The sequence below is a fragment of the Pongo abelii genome, chromosome 12 (assembly GCF_028885655.2).
Source record: "Pongo abelii isolate AG06213 chromosome 12, NHGRI_mPonAbe1-v2.0_pri, whole genome shotgun sequence".
Lineage (NCBI taxonomy): Eukaryota > Metazoa > Chordata > Mammalia > Primates > Hominidae > Pongo > Pongo abelii.
The window spans coordinates 86,204,402-86,222,856 of NC_071997.2; the positions used below are offsets into that span (position 1 = coordinate 86,204,402).

Below are 18,455 nucleotides of genomic sequence, written 5' to 3' on the forward strand. Positions count from 1 at the left end.
TGGGCTCCTCTGATGCCTTTGACAGAAGGCACTGTGTCCTTCCTGATCTTCCTGGGCTCCCTGAGAGTCCTGAAAGTCCACTAGGAGAGATTCATGCCTTTGTTCTTTGCAAATATCTTACTATCCTATCTTGCCTCTCTGTATTACCCTTCATAAGATGTAGTACAGGACTGGGTTCAGCAAACACCTGTTGACTGACCAGACTTTTTAGTTTAAGTTAACGGAATGATCTGAACAAAGTCAGTATCTCTAGAAGAGATTGTATATTAGCTGCTCTCACCCATTAACATCCTCACATGAATCAGCTTATTGAGTTCTTTCCAAACAGGACAGAAAAAGGCCTTGATTTAGAGTGGGTGGGACAAAGAGGTGGAGTTAGGAGTGAAAGCCTGGGAAAAGAAGTCTGAAAGTGGGGTGTGAGAGGGTACCAGAACATATATCTGCCTCCACAATTCTTTCTTTGTCCCACTTTTCCTGCATGGAAAGGTCATATCAAGCCTTCAAAACTTTAAAATCACTTGTCTCACATTTTAATATCTTTTCCTTAGTAGTCTAGAGATCAGGAAAACCTAATCTCTTGTTATAACTGATGTCTTCGCTAAGCAAATGATGATGAATCCATAATGCAACTAACACTTCTCTTTAGAAACCTTGCTTCATGCTGATCTCCAGGTCCATGGAAAATGAATTTGATTTCACCATGTATGAGTTTGGGCAAGCCCAAAATTCAATTTTACAATGAAAAGCAAATTTTGTATATTCACTGCGGTTTAATGCCCTCAGAATGCAGAGTTGACCCTGATTCGCTCATGGTTTGTGGGGCTCATCTTGAAAGAGGATTTAAGACAATCAAGTGGCATTTCCACCGATGTTCCTGTAAGAGTGTGTTCTGTCCTCAGCCCAGCGTGGAAGCTAATATCATAAAGCTATTGTTTCAGTTTGCTTCCTGTGATACGAATCTCAATCGGCAGCCCAGACCCACAGCCTGAATTTCTCAACGTTGAGGTTTCCTCTCCAACATTCCCACACAGAACAGCCTACTGTGAAAATCAAAGGGAAACGTGTTACTAAGTAAAGAGAAACTTTTCTAAAGAAAAACTTGGTATTTTTTAGCCTTTTGAACTTTGAGGTATGCAACCAGCTATTTCCTATTATAAAGTGAGCCAAAATTGGTACTCACCTTTGTTAGAAATGCTTAAATAATGAATATGTGGGTTGTTTTGCCTCGGAAAAGTTTGACGACTCTGCATTTTGATAGAAATTGCTAGAAGGTAGGTTAGAGGATAGTAAGAATTTACATTGGGTTTTCTTTTACATCATTTCTCCAGAAGCCTATATTTAATATAAATCAATATATTTGTTTATAATAATTTTTATTTCTAAGCTATAACTTATTGAGAGCTTAATATGTGGCAGGCTAGAGGATAAGGCCTTTTATATCTATTATCTCAATCCTCAAATAACATTGCAGGGCAAGCACCATTATTCCCTTTGTGCAGATGAGGAAACTAAAGCTCAAAGAGAAATTTTTACAACATTGCAGAGAAAGAAGGCAGCCAAACTAAGATTCCAATGCAGGTCTATCTGCCCACAAGTCCTGTACTCTTCTTCATAATGCTACATGTGTTGTAAAAGCAAAACACGATTTAGAAAGAAAAATATCTTGTCTTACAATTTCTGAAAATAATTCAACAATCAGTCTAGAGAATGTGTGGCAGGAGCCTGGGAGAGAAGTCAGAGAAAAGCGGGTGCTGAGAAACCATCTCCTCCTCCCTGGGCTGTGCTCGTTCGGTGAGAACTTCTCCTTCAAGGACACCAGGACCACATGGCCAAAAGTAGAAACTTTTTATCCTTTTCCTTCATTTCTTTCCTTGGGACAGAGAGGACCAGAGCTGACAGGGTAAGGGCTCTAGCTGGTCTACGGCCGAGCCCAGCCAGAGGGCAGGCAAGTTTGTGTCCACAACTTTCAACAGGCTCCAGAGATGGGATAGATACAGGATGTCCCACTGTCTGGTCCTATCTCTGTGGGTGTGTTTAGCATACAGGGGTTCCTATCAGCACATAAGGGCTCACACTAGAACACACACAGGTAGATGTGCTCAGAGAGCCCAGCCTAACTCATGGCCTTTTCCAGGCCAACCTTTGAACCACTGAGATGGACAGCCAGGCTCAGGAGGGCAAGCATGGAAAACGAGGCCCTGCACTAGGGGGAAGGACAGGACAACTCTCTGAATGTGTGAGGACCTCCTCCCCATCATGCTGGCTCTCAGCTGCCTCTGTTGACCTTCATTCCCCTACCTTCTCCCTTCCCCCACACCCCACACCCCAGCCCTTGTCAGCATCTTTGCCTGACCAGGTTTACAAAATGCTCTTGCCATCCCATGTCTGTTTTCCCATGGACCAACATTCAAAAGGACTTGAATTCCAGGTGCAGGTTCACCATGTGCTAAATGTGTGACTTTGAGCAATCTTAACCTGTCTGTGCTTCACTTATCTGTGAAATAAGGAGAAACAATCAATGAGTCCAAATTTAGTCAGAGGCGTTCTACAATTAATATACAGGTCGACTGTCCCTAATCTGAAAACCTGAAATCTGAAATGCTCCAAAATCCAACACAACATTCAAAGGAAGTGCTCATTGGAGCATTTCAAATTTTAGATTTTTGGGTTAGGGATGCTCAACTGATAAATACAATGCAAGTATTCCAAAATCTGAAAAAATTAAAAAATCAAAAGCACTTCTGCTCCCAAGCATTTCGGATAAGGGATACTCAACCTGTATTACCCCTTCTGGGACTTTGTGTTGGTGGAGGAATTGGAGTGGTGATGAAAGAAGCAATGATTAATCCAAAGGAATTAATGTCTAAGAGCAAAATCTCAAGTACCACAGCAGGAAAGCAGGGGAGAGGGTTCTCATTGTGAGGAAGGGGCCTCCATCCAGTCATTAAATCCTCCACTGTCTACTTTTTATATGTAAAGATGACTGCAACATTAGCCGACTTGGCCCTCAGTTATCCAGGAAGACAAGCCTTTTTAAAGGGAGGGGTACACAAATGCCCTGTGATGGAGTCTCCCAGCCTTTCTTATATCCAGCAATCCAAGCCTTGTCAGGGCTCAGCCCACTGTTCTCTCTTTGCAGCATCTAGGATCATGTATCTGCCATTGTCTTGCATTGTTCTTTGAAAGTATTTATAGAGCATATCTTCCCCCTTGGCTCTCCTGCTCTTGTCTGCACATTTCACCTCTTTAGGCCTAGCCCTCCAACCCCAGGCCCACTGAGCTGTCATCCTATTTTCTGAAAGTCTATCCCCCATATCCTTCCTGTACTCCAGGGACCAGAATAGTACATTCTGGTCTGGCCTCTCAGCCTCACACTGGATTCCCTCTTTCCCAGAATAGCCACTTCATAACAGGATGGCGGAATCCACCGTCTCCAAGGCACCAGGCTTACTCCGGAAAACTGAAAACAACCACAAAAGAACCTTCCCTCCCTGAGTGCCTCCCTCATGCTCCCCCGTCAGACACTGTCCCCACCTGTGGCACCAGACCAGGCGGGGAGGAGCACAACACGTTGCCCAATGTCCTTACAGAACTGACACCCCTGACGAGAGTGTCACATAGGATCTGAAACCAGAAGACTACTCAAGACACCTGTTTCTGGTCAGGACGCATAGGAAATGGTTTCTTGAAGAATGTAACTGAGAAAAAGCAAATGTTTTGTGAACTTTGGAGTTGCAGAGGTACTAGGGAGGGGAGAACAAGTTGTTTTCCTGGGGAGGGGTGATGTCAAGGACTCCCCAGTGTGAGTGAGCTCAGCCAGGCCAGGTGCTTTACAGACATCATTTCATTCCATTCTCACTGACACCCTGGGCAAGAAGTATGTTTAACCCCATTTTATACACAAGGAAACCAATGTTCAGAGAGACCAAATGATTTGCTTGGCCTAACTGGCTTCTCAGAGGGAAAAGATCATCTGGGCACACCTTCTTGCTGTTCTGGAGAAGGCACTGGAGGTTAAAGATTAGAATGCTTCCTACAGACTCAATCTAGTGTGGAGGACGGGTCTTATGGCCAGATGGCAACAAATTGAGAAGTCAGCAAAAGCCGTCCTTGGTTCTCCCAGCCCCTGTTCTCCACAGCCTCTGGGTGCCCATGTTCTTCCTTGGTCCTGTCCCTACCCTCCTCTCACAGCTGGATTCACGGTGAAGGTCACTGCTGGAAGAGAGATGTTTAACATGCAGGAATAAATCACTCATGATGGTGTTTCTGTGGGTGAAAGTTCTGTAGTGGGGTGACTTTCCAGCTCTGGCAGCAGAAGGGTCCCCTGTGTATAGGAACATGCTGGTAAGGCTGGCATCTGCCCAGCCTAGGGGAGCCTGCTGGCCTTACCTGAGGAGAGGAGCTTGTGTGTTCGCAGGAAGCTGATCGCCAGTCGCATGATGGAGGCCTTGTCCAGATGGGAGCTCACGCTGTGGGGCAGAGGCAGCTCATGGGCCAGCTCATAGAACACCTCCGTCTCCTTGCTCCGCCGGCACCGCGCAGCATCCCGGGACTTCTCCTTCCTTCTCTCCGAGCTACTCCTAAGTGGAAAAGAAGGGGTTAGTCCCGGAAAGGTTACTGTCAGCCTATCATACCTCTGGCCAGGACATCCCCATGGCCCCAACCCACAGTGCAGCCACACACTCCCCCACTGGACTGATCTGAGCTTACACCAGTCGTCTGAGCTACACACAACCTGCTTTGTATTGTTAGCTCTGCTTTTGTGTGTGTTGGTGTCTTCGCAACCAAAGTCCTCCTCTTGCATTCCCTGTGGAGGCCAGAACAGGGCTTCACATGGGTGGAGTCTGGGCAAAGACTGGCTGATTAAATTAACTACCAATGCCTGGGACCTGGCCCTGGAATATCTGAGGATAGGGGTGAATGTCCAGGGATGGAAAGAGAAGGGTAAGGAAGCTATCAGTGGCTCAGATGGCTTTGTCAAGGGCTCTGGAGAACAAGAGAAAAAAACTGCTTTAAGGTTCTTTTTCTGCATAAGACACAATCGGAAAAAATTAATAGTAGTACTGAACCCTAGATCCCACTTCATACCAGAGAGTGATTTCCACAGTAAAAACTGAAAATGCCATTACAGCCCCAGAACAGTTAGCCAGACACCCAACAGTCTAGAGTACCAACGTGCATTCTGTCAAGGATTAAAAACGAGTGGGCACAAACGTTTTCTCTCTAAGCCCCGCCAGCATAGGTTGCCAGGCTGTCTCAGCCTCATTCTCCTGTTTGCTGCAGAATGGAAGGAAAGATGACAGGCACTGAAGCTTGCCTCTTTCAGAAGCCCTAAAGAAATCTTGGACTTCCTTATAAAGTCCATGGCAAGTTCTAACACAGGCATTATTTAAAAGCCAGAATGTTTAGATTGGAGTTCTAACTTCTCTGCTTGTTAGCTCTGTAAATAAATCATTTAAACTGCTTAGCCTCAGTCTCCTCATCTCTAAAATGGTAACCATAGTGCTTACCCTACAGAGTTAATTGTGAGGACTAAATGTGATAATTTATATAAAATCTTTAGCACTAAGCCTGTTCCAACTGTAAGCAATCAATGTTAGCTAATACTAATTAAAAAGATGGCCATGAAAAGACAATCATGAGAGTAAAAAAGTTACAAAACAGTACAGGACAATTCTATTTTCATAGAAATGTATTATACATAATACTTCCTATAAATTATATAGGAGAAAGGCTAGATGTATCATAACTATTATTATAGGTATCACAGACATAGTGCTTACAAGGACTGTTTTAAGCAGTACTACCTTGGCTTATTTAAACTCACACAACTGCCCGTGGAAGTAGGCATTATTATTATTATTATTATTATACCTAATTTACATATGAGGAAACTGCCCCATAGAGGCCAAGTAATTCACCTGTGGCCTGCAGCAGGCAAATGGGGAAGTCGGGCTTTGCACTGGGCAGGTGGGCCCCAGAATCATGGCACTTAACCACCAATGACTGTCCTGTCTCCTTCTACTCAAAAATGTTAGCAGTTGCAGGGTAGTGAGGTTACGGGAAGTGTTTTTGGTTTTTGTTTTGCTTTGTAATGCTTATCTGTATTTTCTTGTGTTTCTATAAATAACCTATATTGCATATTTAATAAAGAAACAAGTATGTTTTTTATTTTTTTAAAAAGCATCTAAGCCAGGCATGGTAGTATTTGGACCTGTAGTCCCAGATGGGAGAATCACCTGGGCCCAGGAGTTCAAGACCAGCCCGGGCAATATAGTGAGACCCCTGTCTCTATAAAAATATAAATAAGATAAAATAAAAAAGCATCCAGCGCAGTTCATAGGTTTCAAGGCCTCAATCCAATCAGCTCTAGCTGGCTCACTCTGTCCTGCCATCTGAGATTCCAGAGGCTGCTTCTCCTTTTGTTTGGCTTTGCAGCCTGTTATTTGGACAGAAAATCTGTATTTTGGGATTCATGGAATGTGAGCATGCCTCTCAAATCCCTCAAGATTTGGGGCAGAAGCACTGTTTTGATTTTACAACATACTTCATTTAAAAAGACAGACTATCCAGCTCTGTGGATGGATTAAGCATCATATACTCGGATTAAAGGATGAATTGTCCAACAGCTGTTGATGGTCAAGAAGAACCTTCAGAAAAATTGTGAAATGAGTGAAACTATTTTTCTTGTCCTGTCTCCCTTCTCTGCTTCCTTTATCTAATCCCTGTTTCCCTCTCTCCTTGACTTCCAACCCTCAGGACACCTACCCCTGCACCCCCTTTTCCCCACCTTCTCAGGACTTGCCCTGATTAGACCTTTAGTGGCTGTTTTTATATTAGTCCCTCCCACTTGCATTTTAATCCTGACCTGATTGTGAAGAAAAGTTAAAGAATTGCAAGTATTCTGGCACAGGAAAGGAAGATGGGAAGAGGGCAGGATGCTGAAACTGCACACATGATGCCTTTGGGTCAGGAGGGTCAGGTGAAAGATGCTGGATTTCATTCTCTAGCACTAACCCTTGTGCTGTCCAACAAAAGCGTCATCAACACATAACCTCGTCATCAGGGGCCAAGGGAAGCCATCCTGAAGCAAAAGCAATCCCAGCACAGGCTATGGCATTAACGCCAATATCTGCATGCACAAAGCTTCCCTCTGCCATTGGCCCCTTCCTCGAAGAAGAGGCAGAGAGGAAAAGCCAGGTAGGGAAAAGGCAATCTGGAGTCAATGCTCTGACAATGGCATCTGATATGTGAGTCTTGCTGTGCTTTTTGTGCCTGGTGCTGTACCAAGAACCTTTCATATATTAGCTTATTATACTCTTCCTAACAACAAAATAAAGTAGGTATTGTTTACACAATTTAGAGATGTGGAAACTGAGGCTCAGACATAATATGTCATTTGCCCAATGTCACAAAGCCAATGCCTACATAAGCCATTGAAGGGTTTATAGTCAGCAGACACTTAGAAGTCCTGAAACACACAGGGGATCCCTATCTAATTCCACCTTGCAACCAAGTGAGGTAGGCAAGACAGGTATTGTCACTGTTCCCCTTTCACAGATCTGGAAACAGACACTTGAGCAGGTAAGTACCTGCCTAGAGCAATCCAGCTAATCAGTGGCAGAGCTAGGGCTAGAACACTGCTCTTCCTAGGCGAATACTCTTTTCACTGCTTAACTGTAGGAGATAGTGGCTTTGGCAAGAAATAAAGAAACAGCAACACCTTAACTTCCAGAAAAAGGAAGATTGAGAATCTTAGGTAGCTTCTTGGTTCAAAAGTCAGGGAGGTGGGATTTCAGCTGAACCTAAAAGGACAAATAATAATGCCTTTACAGAAAGCACTTTTTCTTAACATGTGTTATCTCATTTGATTCTCACAACCCTGAGAGATAGAAACTATCATCTCCATTTAATAGATGAGGATGTGGAGATTTAGAGAGATTAAATAATTTGCTAAAAACATTGTCTCAAACCTAGTTCTTCTGGGTCCAAGATCAAAAGTTTTTCCATTGGCAGCAAGGAAACTATCATTTACTCTACAACTTTGATGTTCCCTGTGCTGTGCTGATACTTTCCCACAACCTGGATGTTCACACATACTTTGGGAAGAAGGGCTAATACTTTTTTAAATACAGTGACAAAAATTTCATGAGAGGAGCCTCATGTCTTTAAGTGAGCACCCATTCACCTCAGGAGAACACCTGGAATGTTAAGAGTAGGATTAAGAACCAGCATCAGAGTTCAGATGGGGTCGGAGGGGGAAGAAGGGACTAAGTGCTGTGGGCCTTAGCAGACACAGGTGCCGGTCACAGTAGTGCTGGGAATGTGGTGGAATGTTATCAGATGTGGCTCTGCAGTGCTCCATAAAAGCAGCAGGTCCAACCCTGCCACAGTATCTATCTATGCTGCAGGTGGAGAACAAGCTATTTCTGTTTGTTTTGGGTTTTTTTTTTCCCCTGGACATTTTAATATGCACAAATTTATAGTTACTCTCCCCGAGGTGGAAACTCACATTCTGAAACATTTGATCCCAGCTAAAGTTAACAACCACTTAAGCACCAGGCAGCCAGTCAAAAGATAAAACAAAACTGAAATGTCCAAAAATTGTCAGCAGAGATATGCTACAGTTCACCAAGAAAAAACCTCTTTGCCCAGAGCTTTGTTATCTTAAAAACATCTTAACTTTTAGGTCATTGCTCCAAGCATGGCTTAGGGATCGCTACTTAAGTCATGAATCTAAGGATGATCTGCTCTTGGTCAAGATGATCTTGGTTCCTGACTTCCATATGAACACAGCCTGGAGTGAGGCCCCAAGATGTCTGTCACCAGAAACACAGAGGGGTTGGTTGCCTAATTAGCTAGACTTTTAGAGTGATTAGGACTCACATGCCTAATGTCTGTGGCCATTCAGGTATCAAAACAATATGCCTATTACCCTATAAGGTTAAATGGCTTAGAAACAGAATGGATTTCAGCAGGTAAAGAGATGACTGAAGCTAATTAAGCCAGCTGGGATCAGTCTATTGGTTAGTGGTGAAATTCTAAGCTGGTGCCAATTTGCAAGAAGCTGAGAATGGAGGAAATAAAGATCAAATGCAATTGGGAGAGGTCTAGCGACACTTCCATGAGGCTTGTGGCTGCTGTACAGGGGCTGCCTGAAAGGAGAAACACCCCCAGCTCCAGGTTCCAGAGATGAGGAAGAGTCACTGGTCCCCATACTTATTGGGGCAGAACCAAAGTCAGTGGTTCTCAGTTTTGGGGCTCACTGGAGTCACCAGAGGAACTTTAAAAAACAGATGCCTGGGCTCTACCCCCAGAGATTCAGATTTAATTGGTCTCAGGTGCAGGCTGGGCAATGGGAGTTTTAAAAGCTACCCATGTGTAGCCAGGGCTGAGGACCACGGTTCCAAAGCAGCCAGTTTTTAAAGGAAGGGTGGATGGGTGGGTGTGTGTGGTGAGGGGAGGCAGATGGGGTTGGACTTAAATGTTTTTGGAGATGCAAACAGCTATGTCACCTTTCTCAAAGAGTAGGAAGAAAAGGAAACACATTTACTGAGCACTGGTGCCAGGTGCATTTAATAAACAGTCTCATTTGATCCTCACTTAAATGATGCAGTGTTATTGGCCCCATTTTTGCAGAGCAGTGGTTCTCAATTTTAGCCTGCATCAGAATCATCTGGAGGACTTATAAATACATAGATTTCTGGGCCTGTGGATCATGTGTCTATGGAAGACTGATGCCCAGATCCACTTCCAAAACCTAACCACACTCTTTCCCTCTACCAAGCACTGTGTCCGTATTCACTGTGTCCAGCAAATTTGAAGTCACCATCATAAGCCAAACAGTTATTTATCTAGGAGTTAGTGTGATCACCACTGTACCAGACGCTATGGCTAACAGGAAGAGGGAGATGAAAATAATGAGACATCTGAAATAGATGCCACACAGAAGGCGGCTACCCTTCAAAGAAGCCGCCTTGGGAGAAGCCTATAACTTTATGCTGGTAGGTGGCCATTGCTCTGTCTTTTGGGAAGTCTTTTTAGAATTAACTTCAGAGCCACATAAGAAAATCAGTCACAACTCTTCAAAGGACACACTTCATTTCAAACCCCAAACAATATTATCCAGTTTACCCACCCCAATAGTCACCAGATTTAGCTGTGGATGGATTGTGGTTGTTTGATAGGATAAAATGTGCCCTCAAAAGATAAGACTTTGCCACAATTGAAGGTATTGAAAAGAATGGTCTTGGCTCTGAGGGCCATTCCAAAGGAGTGACAAAAATGTTTGAGATGAAGGCAGTGTTCCAGTGGCCAGTGTTCTAGATACATTCTGATGTCCAAAGGCTGCAGTGATCAGTAGGGGAATCTATCACAAAGGGGAGGAAAGGTATCAATGTTAGATAGTGAAAACAGAAAATAGGCCAGGCACAGTGACTCATGCCTATAATCACAGCACTTGGGGAGGCTGAGGCAGGAGGATTGCTTGAGCCCAGGAGTTTGAGACCAGCTGGGCAACACAGCAAGACTCCATCTCTAAAAAAATTAGAAATTAGCTGGGCATGGTGGCACACACCGGTGGTCCCAGGTACTCAAGAGGCTGAGGCAGGAGGATCCCTTGACCTGGGAGCTCGAGGCTGCAGTGAGCCATACACCACTGCACTCCAGCTCAGGTGACAGAGTGAGAACCCATCTCAAAGCAAAACAACAAAAAGTTACAAATTCAGAACAGAAAATATTACATTAGCAAATTCAGGAGGAGCTGGCCAGATCAGACAGACTTTGACAGAGAAAAAAGGCATTAATATGCTTTAATACACACACCTCTCCTGAGGGGCATAGTCTGTATCCTGAAAGAGACCACAGCCCATCTGGGAGATAAGACTAATAATCCAGACTAGTATATCAAAAGTCTATAAGAGGGGACAAAGAAGAGAGAAGACATGAGACTGGAGTGGTTAAAACAGGGACAAATGCTTTCACTTGCCACTTCCCTGAAAGAGGAATCCTGGAAAGCATCTCATACCTCAGCCTCCCAACCTCCCCTCCGCTGGAGCTGAGCCTCCAGCTCTCTGACCTACTCTGACGGTCTGTGTCCCTGGAGCAGAGGGCCTGGACTGCATTCAGAGCTGACAGTAATGTCTGGGGCTCACCCAGCATGGCTCTCTAATGGTCAGTTCTGCTTGGGTTGACTGGAGATACTTATCTTCTGGCCTTCTCAGCCCCAGGCAGCCTTGTAGAAGAGAGCAGCAGATTCAATTACTAAGCAGCCCATCTGGGGCTCCAGATAACCCAGCTCCTTACGTAACCGGAGGACACGTGGACTCCCCAGCCCAGCTGGGAAAAGCTGTGCATACACAGGAATAATCATAATGAACTGTCCCTGTGCTTAGCTTCATCAAGCCCAAGCCTTAGTGGGTGCCAAGGTCTGAATGTTTATGTCCCCTCAAAATACTTATGTTGAAATCCCCACTCCCAACCAATGTGATGGTATTTGAAGGTGGAACCGTTGGGAGGTGAGTAAGTCATGACAGTGAAGACCTCATGAATGGGATTAGTGCACTTGTAAAGGAGGCCCAGGGGAACCCTCTCACCCCCTCCACCATGTGGAGACACAGCTATGAACCAGAAAGTGGGCCCTTACCAGACACTGAATCTGCCAGCACCTGGATATTGGACTTCCCGGCATCCAGAACCATGAGGAATGAAACTCTGTTGTTTATAAGCCACTCAGTTTACGGTATCTTGTTGTAGCTGCCCAAATGGGCTAAGACAGTGGGTCATTCTTTATTCTACATATTAGTGAATAATACCACTTTACATTTGGATCACACATTACAGTCTGAAACACTCGTGAGTGAATCTGGAAATCTGTAACTAAATTTGTAAATTTCACACAGTAGGATAGAAGAGCAGCTACCATCATTCCCATTTAAAAGATAAGGAAAAACTGAGGTTTAGAAAGGTAATGGGAGTATGTGGAACTGTAACAAAAGCCCCGAGTTCTGGCTTTTTCAAGGCCCTGTGAACAGAGTGTCTGCTGACAAGCAGCACTGGACATGTGGCACGATTAGAAACAGACCTTCATTATCTGTCCATCATATAACCTAGCTTCTCCCAACACATAATTTCCTTTTTAAAAATGCCTTGGTGAAGATAAGGGTAATGCATATTTAGTATAAGCAACTTCAGAAATACAAAAAGGTATGAAGAAAATGAACTGAGATCTCATTGGATTTATAAATTAATACTTTGCTCTTTTTACTTAACAGGATGTCCCATTAAGAATTCTTTCAAAATATTCATAATAGCCGGCAATATCACATCATGTGGCTGAACCACAATGCATTTTACTATTCCCTTATTGCTTTTCAGTTATGGTTTCTAATTTCTAATTTTTAGCTGTTATAAATAACGCGACGACGACTACCTTGGCATCAGGTATTGCTTATTTTTTACAATAAAAGATATGTATCCAGCTTGCTGCCAGCTCCCCAAAGCCACCTCACAGTGACCCCACCCCCACCCCATGAAAGCTGAGTTGGCAGATTTGGCAACACTGGCATCCTCAGGACCACAGCCAGCATTACTGAGCACAGAGCACGGGTCATGGTGCTTCAGAGGGCAGTATCAGAGGGAAGGAAGACAGAACGTGCAACAGTCTAAGCCTTGGAACCAGGCTCAGCCTCCTTTCCCCATGGCCAGCTCTCTCTAGGCTGCTTCTCTTCCTCATGCATACGCAGGTCAAAGCATCTGAAGAGAAGACCAGCTGTGCTAAAACTGGCAGCTTCCTTTGACTCTAATCCAGTTCTGAGAAGAGGGCCACCCTTGTTGATGAGCAGAACCTCTTCCCCCATTGTAAAAATAAAGTGTTCTTTCCATCTTTCCCACCCCTCATCTTATCCACTGCAGGGATGTATAGAGAAGACTCAGTGCTGCCTTCACTCATGAAAAAGCGGGGAGAAAGCCAGCGGATGCAGGAGGCATTTGCCTGGCTCTCCATTGCTCTCTGTGGCCTCTGATGTCTGCCACTGCCCGACCCCTGACACCATGCAGCCTTCAGCTAAGGGACTAATTAACCTCCACAAGCTGAGATACTGACTATACAACTAGGAAACAACCACATGTGACTCTTTCCTGTTAGTAAAGAACTCTCAGCATATTGCTTCTGTTTAATCCTGAATCAATCTTGCAGAGCAGGTGTATCACTCCCATTTTACACATGAGGAGACAGACCCCAAGGATGTTAGTGGCATGCCCAGCCATCACCCAGTGATGGAGCCAGCACTCAAACCTAGATCATTTGACCCTAAATCCCATATTCTTGATTGTAATTGGGTGACCTTCCCTACAAGACCAATAAGCAAGTCCCTCAGGTTCAAAAGATTTAGCTGAGCTGGGCATCTTGAGGGTGAAGCCTTCTAGGATACTAAATCTGATGAGCTTTTTTGAAACATACACTTGGTTTGGGAAGCAGCAAAGTGAGACACGGTGGCCACCCTTCTGCCTGAGGCCAGCCCCTCAGCTGGCAGACCAGCCCGCCTTGGGATAGTTCTCAGCTTGAAGAAGTCTGTCTTTAAAAGAAAAAGAAAAAACAAAGGTTTGTGCTTTGCTAGCGGAGTCTACAGCTGCCACAGGTTGTTTCCTTCTCACCAGACTGTTTTCTTTGGTGCCACCTCTCTGGGCTTGAAGGTATCTCCCCACACCCAGGCTGTTACCAGATCTGATTTAGATTTTTTCCTTAGGGCTTCTACCCATCAGCAGCCTTCTTCCTTTGGATCTCACAAGCTTCCAACAGCACAATCTGTGGTTTGGCTCAAACCCTTCTGCCTGTGCTGCCATCCTGTTCCTACAACACTGCCTTCAGCTAAGAAAATTGACAAAGAAATTGCACGGCAGTAGAATCAAGAATAAAAGGCCTGAGATGTAAAACGGGTTCCTCGGCATGAAGCAAACTGTGGGGCAAGTGGGGAGCAGTTTCCCGCCCCACTTCAGCCTCTAGGGGGGGACTTAGCTCCTGCTGCTGCGCCTCCCACTCCCTGCCTGGAATATACTCTCTCCATCTCCTAGGCCTGTCTGAATTAGGCTCATATTTCAAGATCTCCCATGCATCCGTTTCCCTAGGAAGGCCTCACCTGCACTGACTTCTCCTCCAAGTCCCATTTCAGAGGTTACACATGCACGATTTGGCCCTGTGTTGCTCTCCTTGATTTCACTTCTGTGGCTTCTGTCTCCCTAACTAGACCACATACTCTTCAGGGAAAGAACCCCACACCTGTTCTTCTGGTGGCCTCTAAAGCATCAGTAGTACAAAGTGGTACAAACTGGAGACATCGGATAAAAACCACGTCAATGACTTCAGTTCTGTGGATTCCTCAAAGCTGCTCACTGTTCTAGATCTTTCCTAAGAATTCTAACCCAGCTCTTAATTAGAATAGATGGTTTCCATCTGGGAAGAGTCACCCTGCAGACACTCAAGGTGTGTGTATGTCTGTTGGTGTTTTGTCACCTCTGTGAATCAAATCTTGGGTCTGAACTAGTGCTGCTGACAGTTGCCTGTGGAGTCACCCAGAGCAGCACTTCCCAACCTTTGCTGTGGCCAGGAATCACCCAGGGATCTTGTTACAGTGCAGGCTCAGTAGGATCTGGGCTGGAGCCTGGGATTCTGCCTTTCTAACAACCCTCAGAGGATGCTGATTCTACTGGTCTGTGACCTCACACTTTGAGTAGAAACAGACCCAGGAACACGTGCGATCTTGAGACTGAAGATGCCATCTGGCAGGGTTAGTGCTGCCTGCTGCCATCCTAATCTGAGGCACGTAAAGTCCAACAAATCCAATCTTCTCTCTGGCCAGGAAGAATCCTGTTCTCTTTGTATCTTTCTTTATGGGATTTTACTAAGCCCTACATTAATGTCCCTCTCCTCCTTCATGTCTTCCCTACCTGTATCATTTTATTCCTTCCTATTTCTTCAAAACCCACCCCTTAGGACCAGCTCAAACCCTACTTCTTCCAGCAGTGTCCCTGGCCCCTTAGCAACATTCTCCAGGGTACTTCCTGCCCACATTACTCATAGGCCCTTATTAAAGGCCTCCCTGTCTTGGTGGCTTTTCTATGCAAACGTCCTACTCCTATAACTGTACTGTAAGTACCGGGGGAAGGGCACAGACACAACATCTTCCACTTTTGTGTATCCTTCACTGGAACCTGGGCTAGGGCAGACAAACTGGGTAAATATTTGCTGATTGTGAAAGACAATCAAAAATGCCCTTTGCTCTTTTCCTTTCCCTCTCAAGGAGGAAAGAAAAAGTGATCCCAGCTGCCTTGGCCTCCATCCCCAGCCCAGCCTCGCTCCTCTCCCAGGCGCTGCAGCTGGGGCGGCTTAGATTTTATTTCGCTCTCTGCAGCTCCTCTTCCCTTCAGTGAAGAGTTAAAGCATCGGGAAGGCTCCTTCCCACTTGGAAATCTCCATTTCCTCCTGCAGCGTGAACAAGAGAACTCTATGGACAGAGGCTGAGTGAGCCAACTGCGCAGGGAGTGAACTCACTCTGAATGAGGCTGTTCTAACACCCGCCAAGTCAAGTCATTAAGATGCCATCCCCGAGGTGCAGCCCCCAGCGTCACCTCTGGATATCCATATCCTCAAGCCCGCCGGCAGAAAGGATGAATGGTGAGCACAGAGCTGGTGAAAGCAAGCTCTTTCATGAGCAGGGCGTGAGAGGACCTCTCCGGCTCCTCTTAAGGTGGGGGTGGGGCGCTTCGGAGTAGAAGTCGTTCCTCCTCTCTCCCACTGCCTCCTCTACCACACCAAACTAAAATTAACCCTCAGATTTACAGGGAGTTACCCAAAAGATTGCTCCACAAAAGGCAACCAAGAAGGGGGGTGGGTAATAACATTAGAAAAAATATCTGCAATGCCAAAAATAATCACTGTGTCATGAGAAAACAGAGCTGGACTGCCTCAGAGGCCAGCACTGGGTATATACAGGAAGGAGGGGGCAGAAATTCCCCTGGCAGTGTCGTCAAACATTCTGGATGGAAAAAGGCGGGTGGGGGGCGGGGGTGCGCATAACCGGGACAGACAGTTGTCAGAACTCTTTTCAAGTACAGAACATGATTTTAAGGGTCAGTTCTTTCTTCTTTATTTGAGACACTTTAATTTCAAAGAAAACATTTGTTTAGACTTTTAATCAGGACTGATGCTTGATCACATGCTAATAGTGAAATATCCTAGGATCTGCCTTACTAATCCCAACATGTTGCCAGAACTTCTGGTTCCTGGAATTTAAAGTATTTCAAAACAGCAAGAGAAGGGGGAGAAAGCACGGGATCCCTTCACTCTCCTACCCCCATCCCCATAACCCCTTCTCCCCTCCCTATTAAAAAAAGAAAAAAAAGGAAAGCAAAGAAAAAGGAAAAGTGAAAGAGAAGAGAGCTGGTAGAGAATCTCTCCTGGTATAAAGAACCCTGATCTGAGGCCTGTTCACATGGTCACATGTCCAGCATTGTGGGATCTGATTCATGCCACAGCGCAAACACTTGCTTTCCCCCAATTCTGCCCCCTCTTGCTCTGATGAGAAGTGAGATGTCTGTGCACATTTCCATTCCTTTGTAAAGAAGTCATCAAAAGCCACAGGAAATGCTAAAAGTCTTTTCCAAATTTATTATCATGCTCTCAAATAACATTGAGCAATTTGGGAAATAAAACTGTATTTTTCCTCCAGCAATGGCTTATTCCCTCTGCTCATTCAATATATATTAATGATTCCCCCTTCCTATGATGGGGCTGTGAGCAGTAGAATGAAATGTGGAACAACTATCCCTGACCTCAAGAAGCTTGCAGAGAGGTGAAGAGCCAAGTCCTGAAGAATGGGCTGAATAGTCAGGGCTGTAGGAGTTTGGGAGGAGAAAGCCTGCAAGGCTGGAGAAGACAGGGAGAACTCTGCTGGAGGTCGGTTTTGAAAGAAGAGCAGGATAAGGGGAGGCAATCAGGATGGCAGAGGGATGACAAAGACACACTGTGGGAATGAGCAGAGGTGCCAGTGGTCGGGAGACAGGCTGGAGAACAGGGAGCAAGGCAGTGAGAATCTGGGTAGGGAGAATGCATTCATTAAACAGGCCTTGTTGAGTATCCATAAGGTGCCAAACACACAAAAGGGCTTTAAACAAAAGGACAGGTAGCTAAAGTCAGATGCCTGGATAATTGCCTAGCCTGTTGTCTGATTAGTGGCTGAGGTGCCAGGTGGTGGGCAGTGCCAGAATCCAACCTCCATGCTCCTCCTGCTGGCAATGCTTTGGCCCTGCTGGACAACAAGTGTGAGAACCCCTCTTTTCTTGGCACCAAAGCCAAGGAAAATGAAACCCTCTGTTGGAAGCTCTAAATATGGCAGCAACCCTTGGGCTGCCACAGGCTGGAGCCTCAGCTCAGTCCACAGAGACCTCCGCAAGGCATTCTTGCTGAACAGTAACTCATAAATGTTACCCATGGGATGAAAAACAAACTTCACCCAGGGCACACGCCTCCTCTGGCTCCAGTGGTGTTTTATTTATTTCCACAGACCTTAGTCCCCATCTTCTGTTTCCCTTGCCCCTCACTTTCTTTACCACTGACCAAGAATAAAATTTGAGTCAGACCTTGGGGCAAGGAACAGCTCGCCAGCCCACCACTCTTTCCCCAAAACCATTTTCAGCTTGTCGCTCCCCCATTTTAAAATGAAAATTGCTCCCAACCATCCTCATGATGAAGTCCAAGCTGGACATGCTCCTTGAGGTCTCCCAGCCCTTTCCAAACTTAGCTCCTATGATCCTGTAGCTCCATCCTTACTCCAGCCAGACCACACTATGCCCTGCCACCCCCAAACTCAGCACCCCTTTCTGCTGCCCAGCCATGTCCCCAGTTGATTTGTTCCACCTGAAATGCTTCTTCCTTTCTGACCTTCTAAACCCTATAGTTTGAGATCCAACATAGGCCTGCCACCTCCACAGAGGCTTTTCTGAGCATCTTACCGAGCCGACACTGGTGTCTCCTCCTCACTCCTGCCTGGAACACTTAGACAATCTGTGCTACTTGACTGCAAGGCATCGTTACCTTGTTAGTCCTTGTTTTAAGGTTCTCTGAGGGCACAAGCAAAATGTCAAACCTCTCATGTATCAAAGTACCTTATTCCAACAATAATGGTGTCATACGGCCCTTTCAGTTATGGTATGGTGAGCTGGCATCAAGATTAAATCAGTCATGGTCCCCCAGCTGTGGGGGTATTGCAGAGTTCCAATGCTTTAGTGCTTCCAGTAGAAAGTGGATTAATAAAGGGGAGTGATGGTGGTTATATTCATCACTAGGTTGCTTAACACCCCATGACTCCTCACTGTCCCCAGGAAACAAATCCCTATATCCTAAGGATGTTTTCACACAGAAGTAGCTGGCTGTGCCTGCTGTCCACATCATGGGTGTGTTT

General features: G+C 45.4%; 1 protein-coding gene across 2 annotated transcripts in view; it reads right to left on the minus strand.

Moving 5' to 3' along the window:
- The window catches only part of EPAS1 (endothelial PAS domain protein 1), an 89,753-nt gene that overhangs the window by 35,630 nt on the left and 35,668 nt on the right, over nucleotides 1-18,455 (minus strand). For both annotated transcript variants that reach the window (XM_002812065.6, XM_063713709.1), the window contains exon 2: nucleotides 4,390-4,580. In XM_002812065.6, coding sequence (XP_002812111.2) covers nucleotides 4,390-4,580 — 191 coding nt within the window. The remainder of the gene's footprint in view (nucleotides 1-4,389; nucleotides 4,581-18,455) is intronic.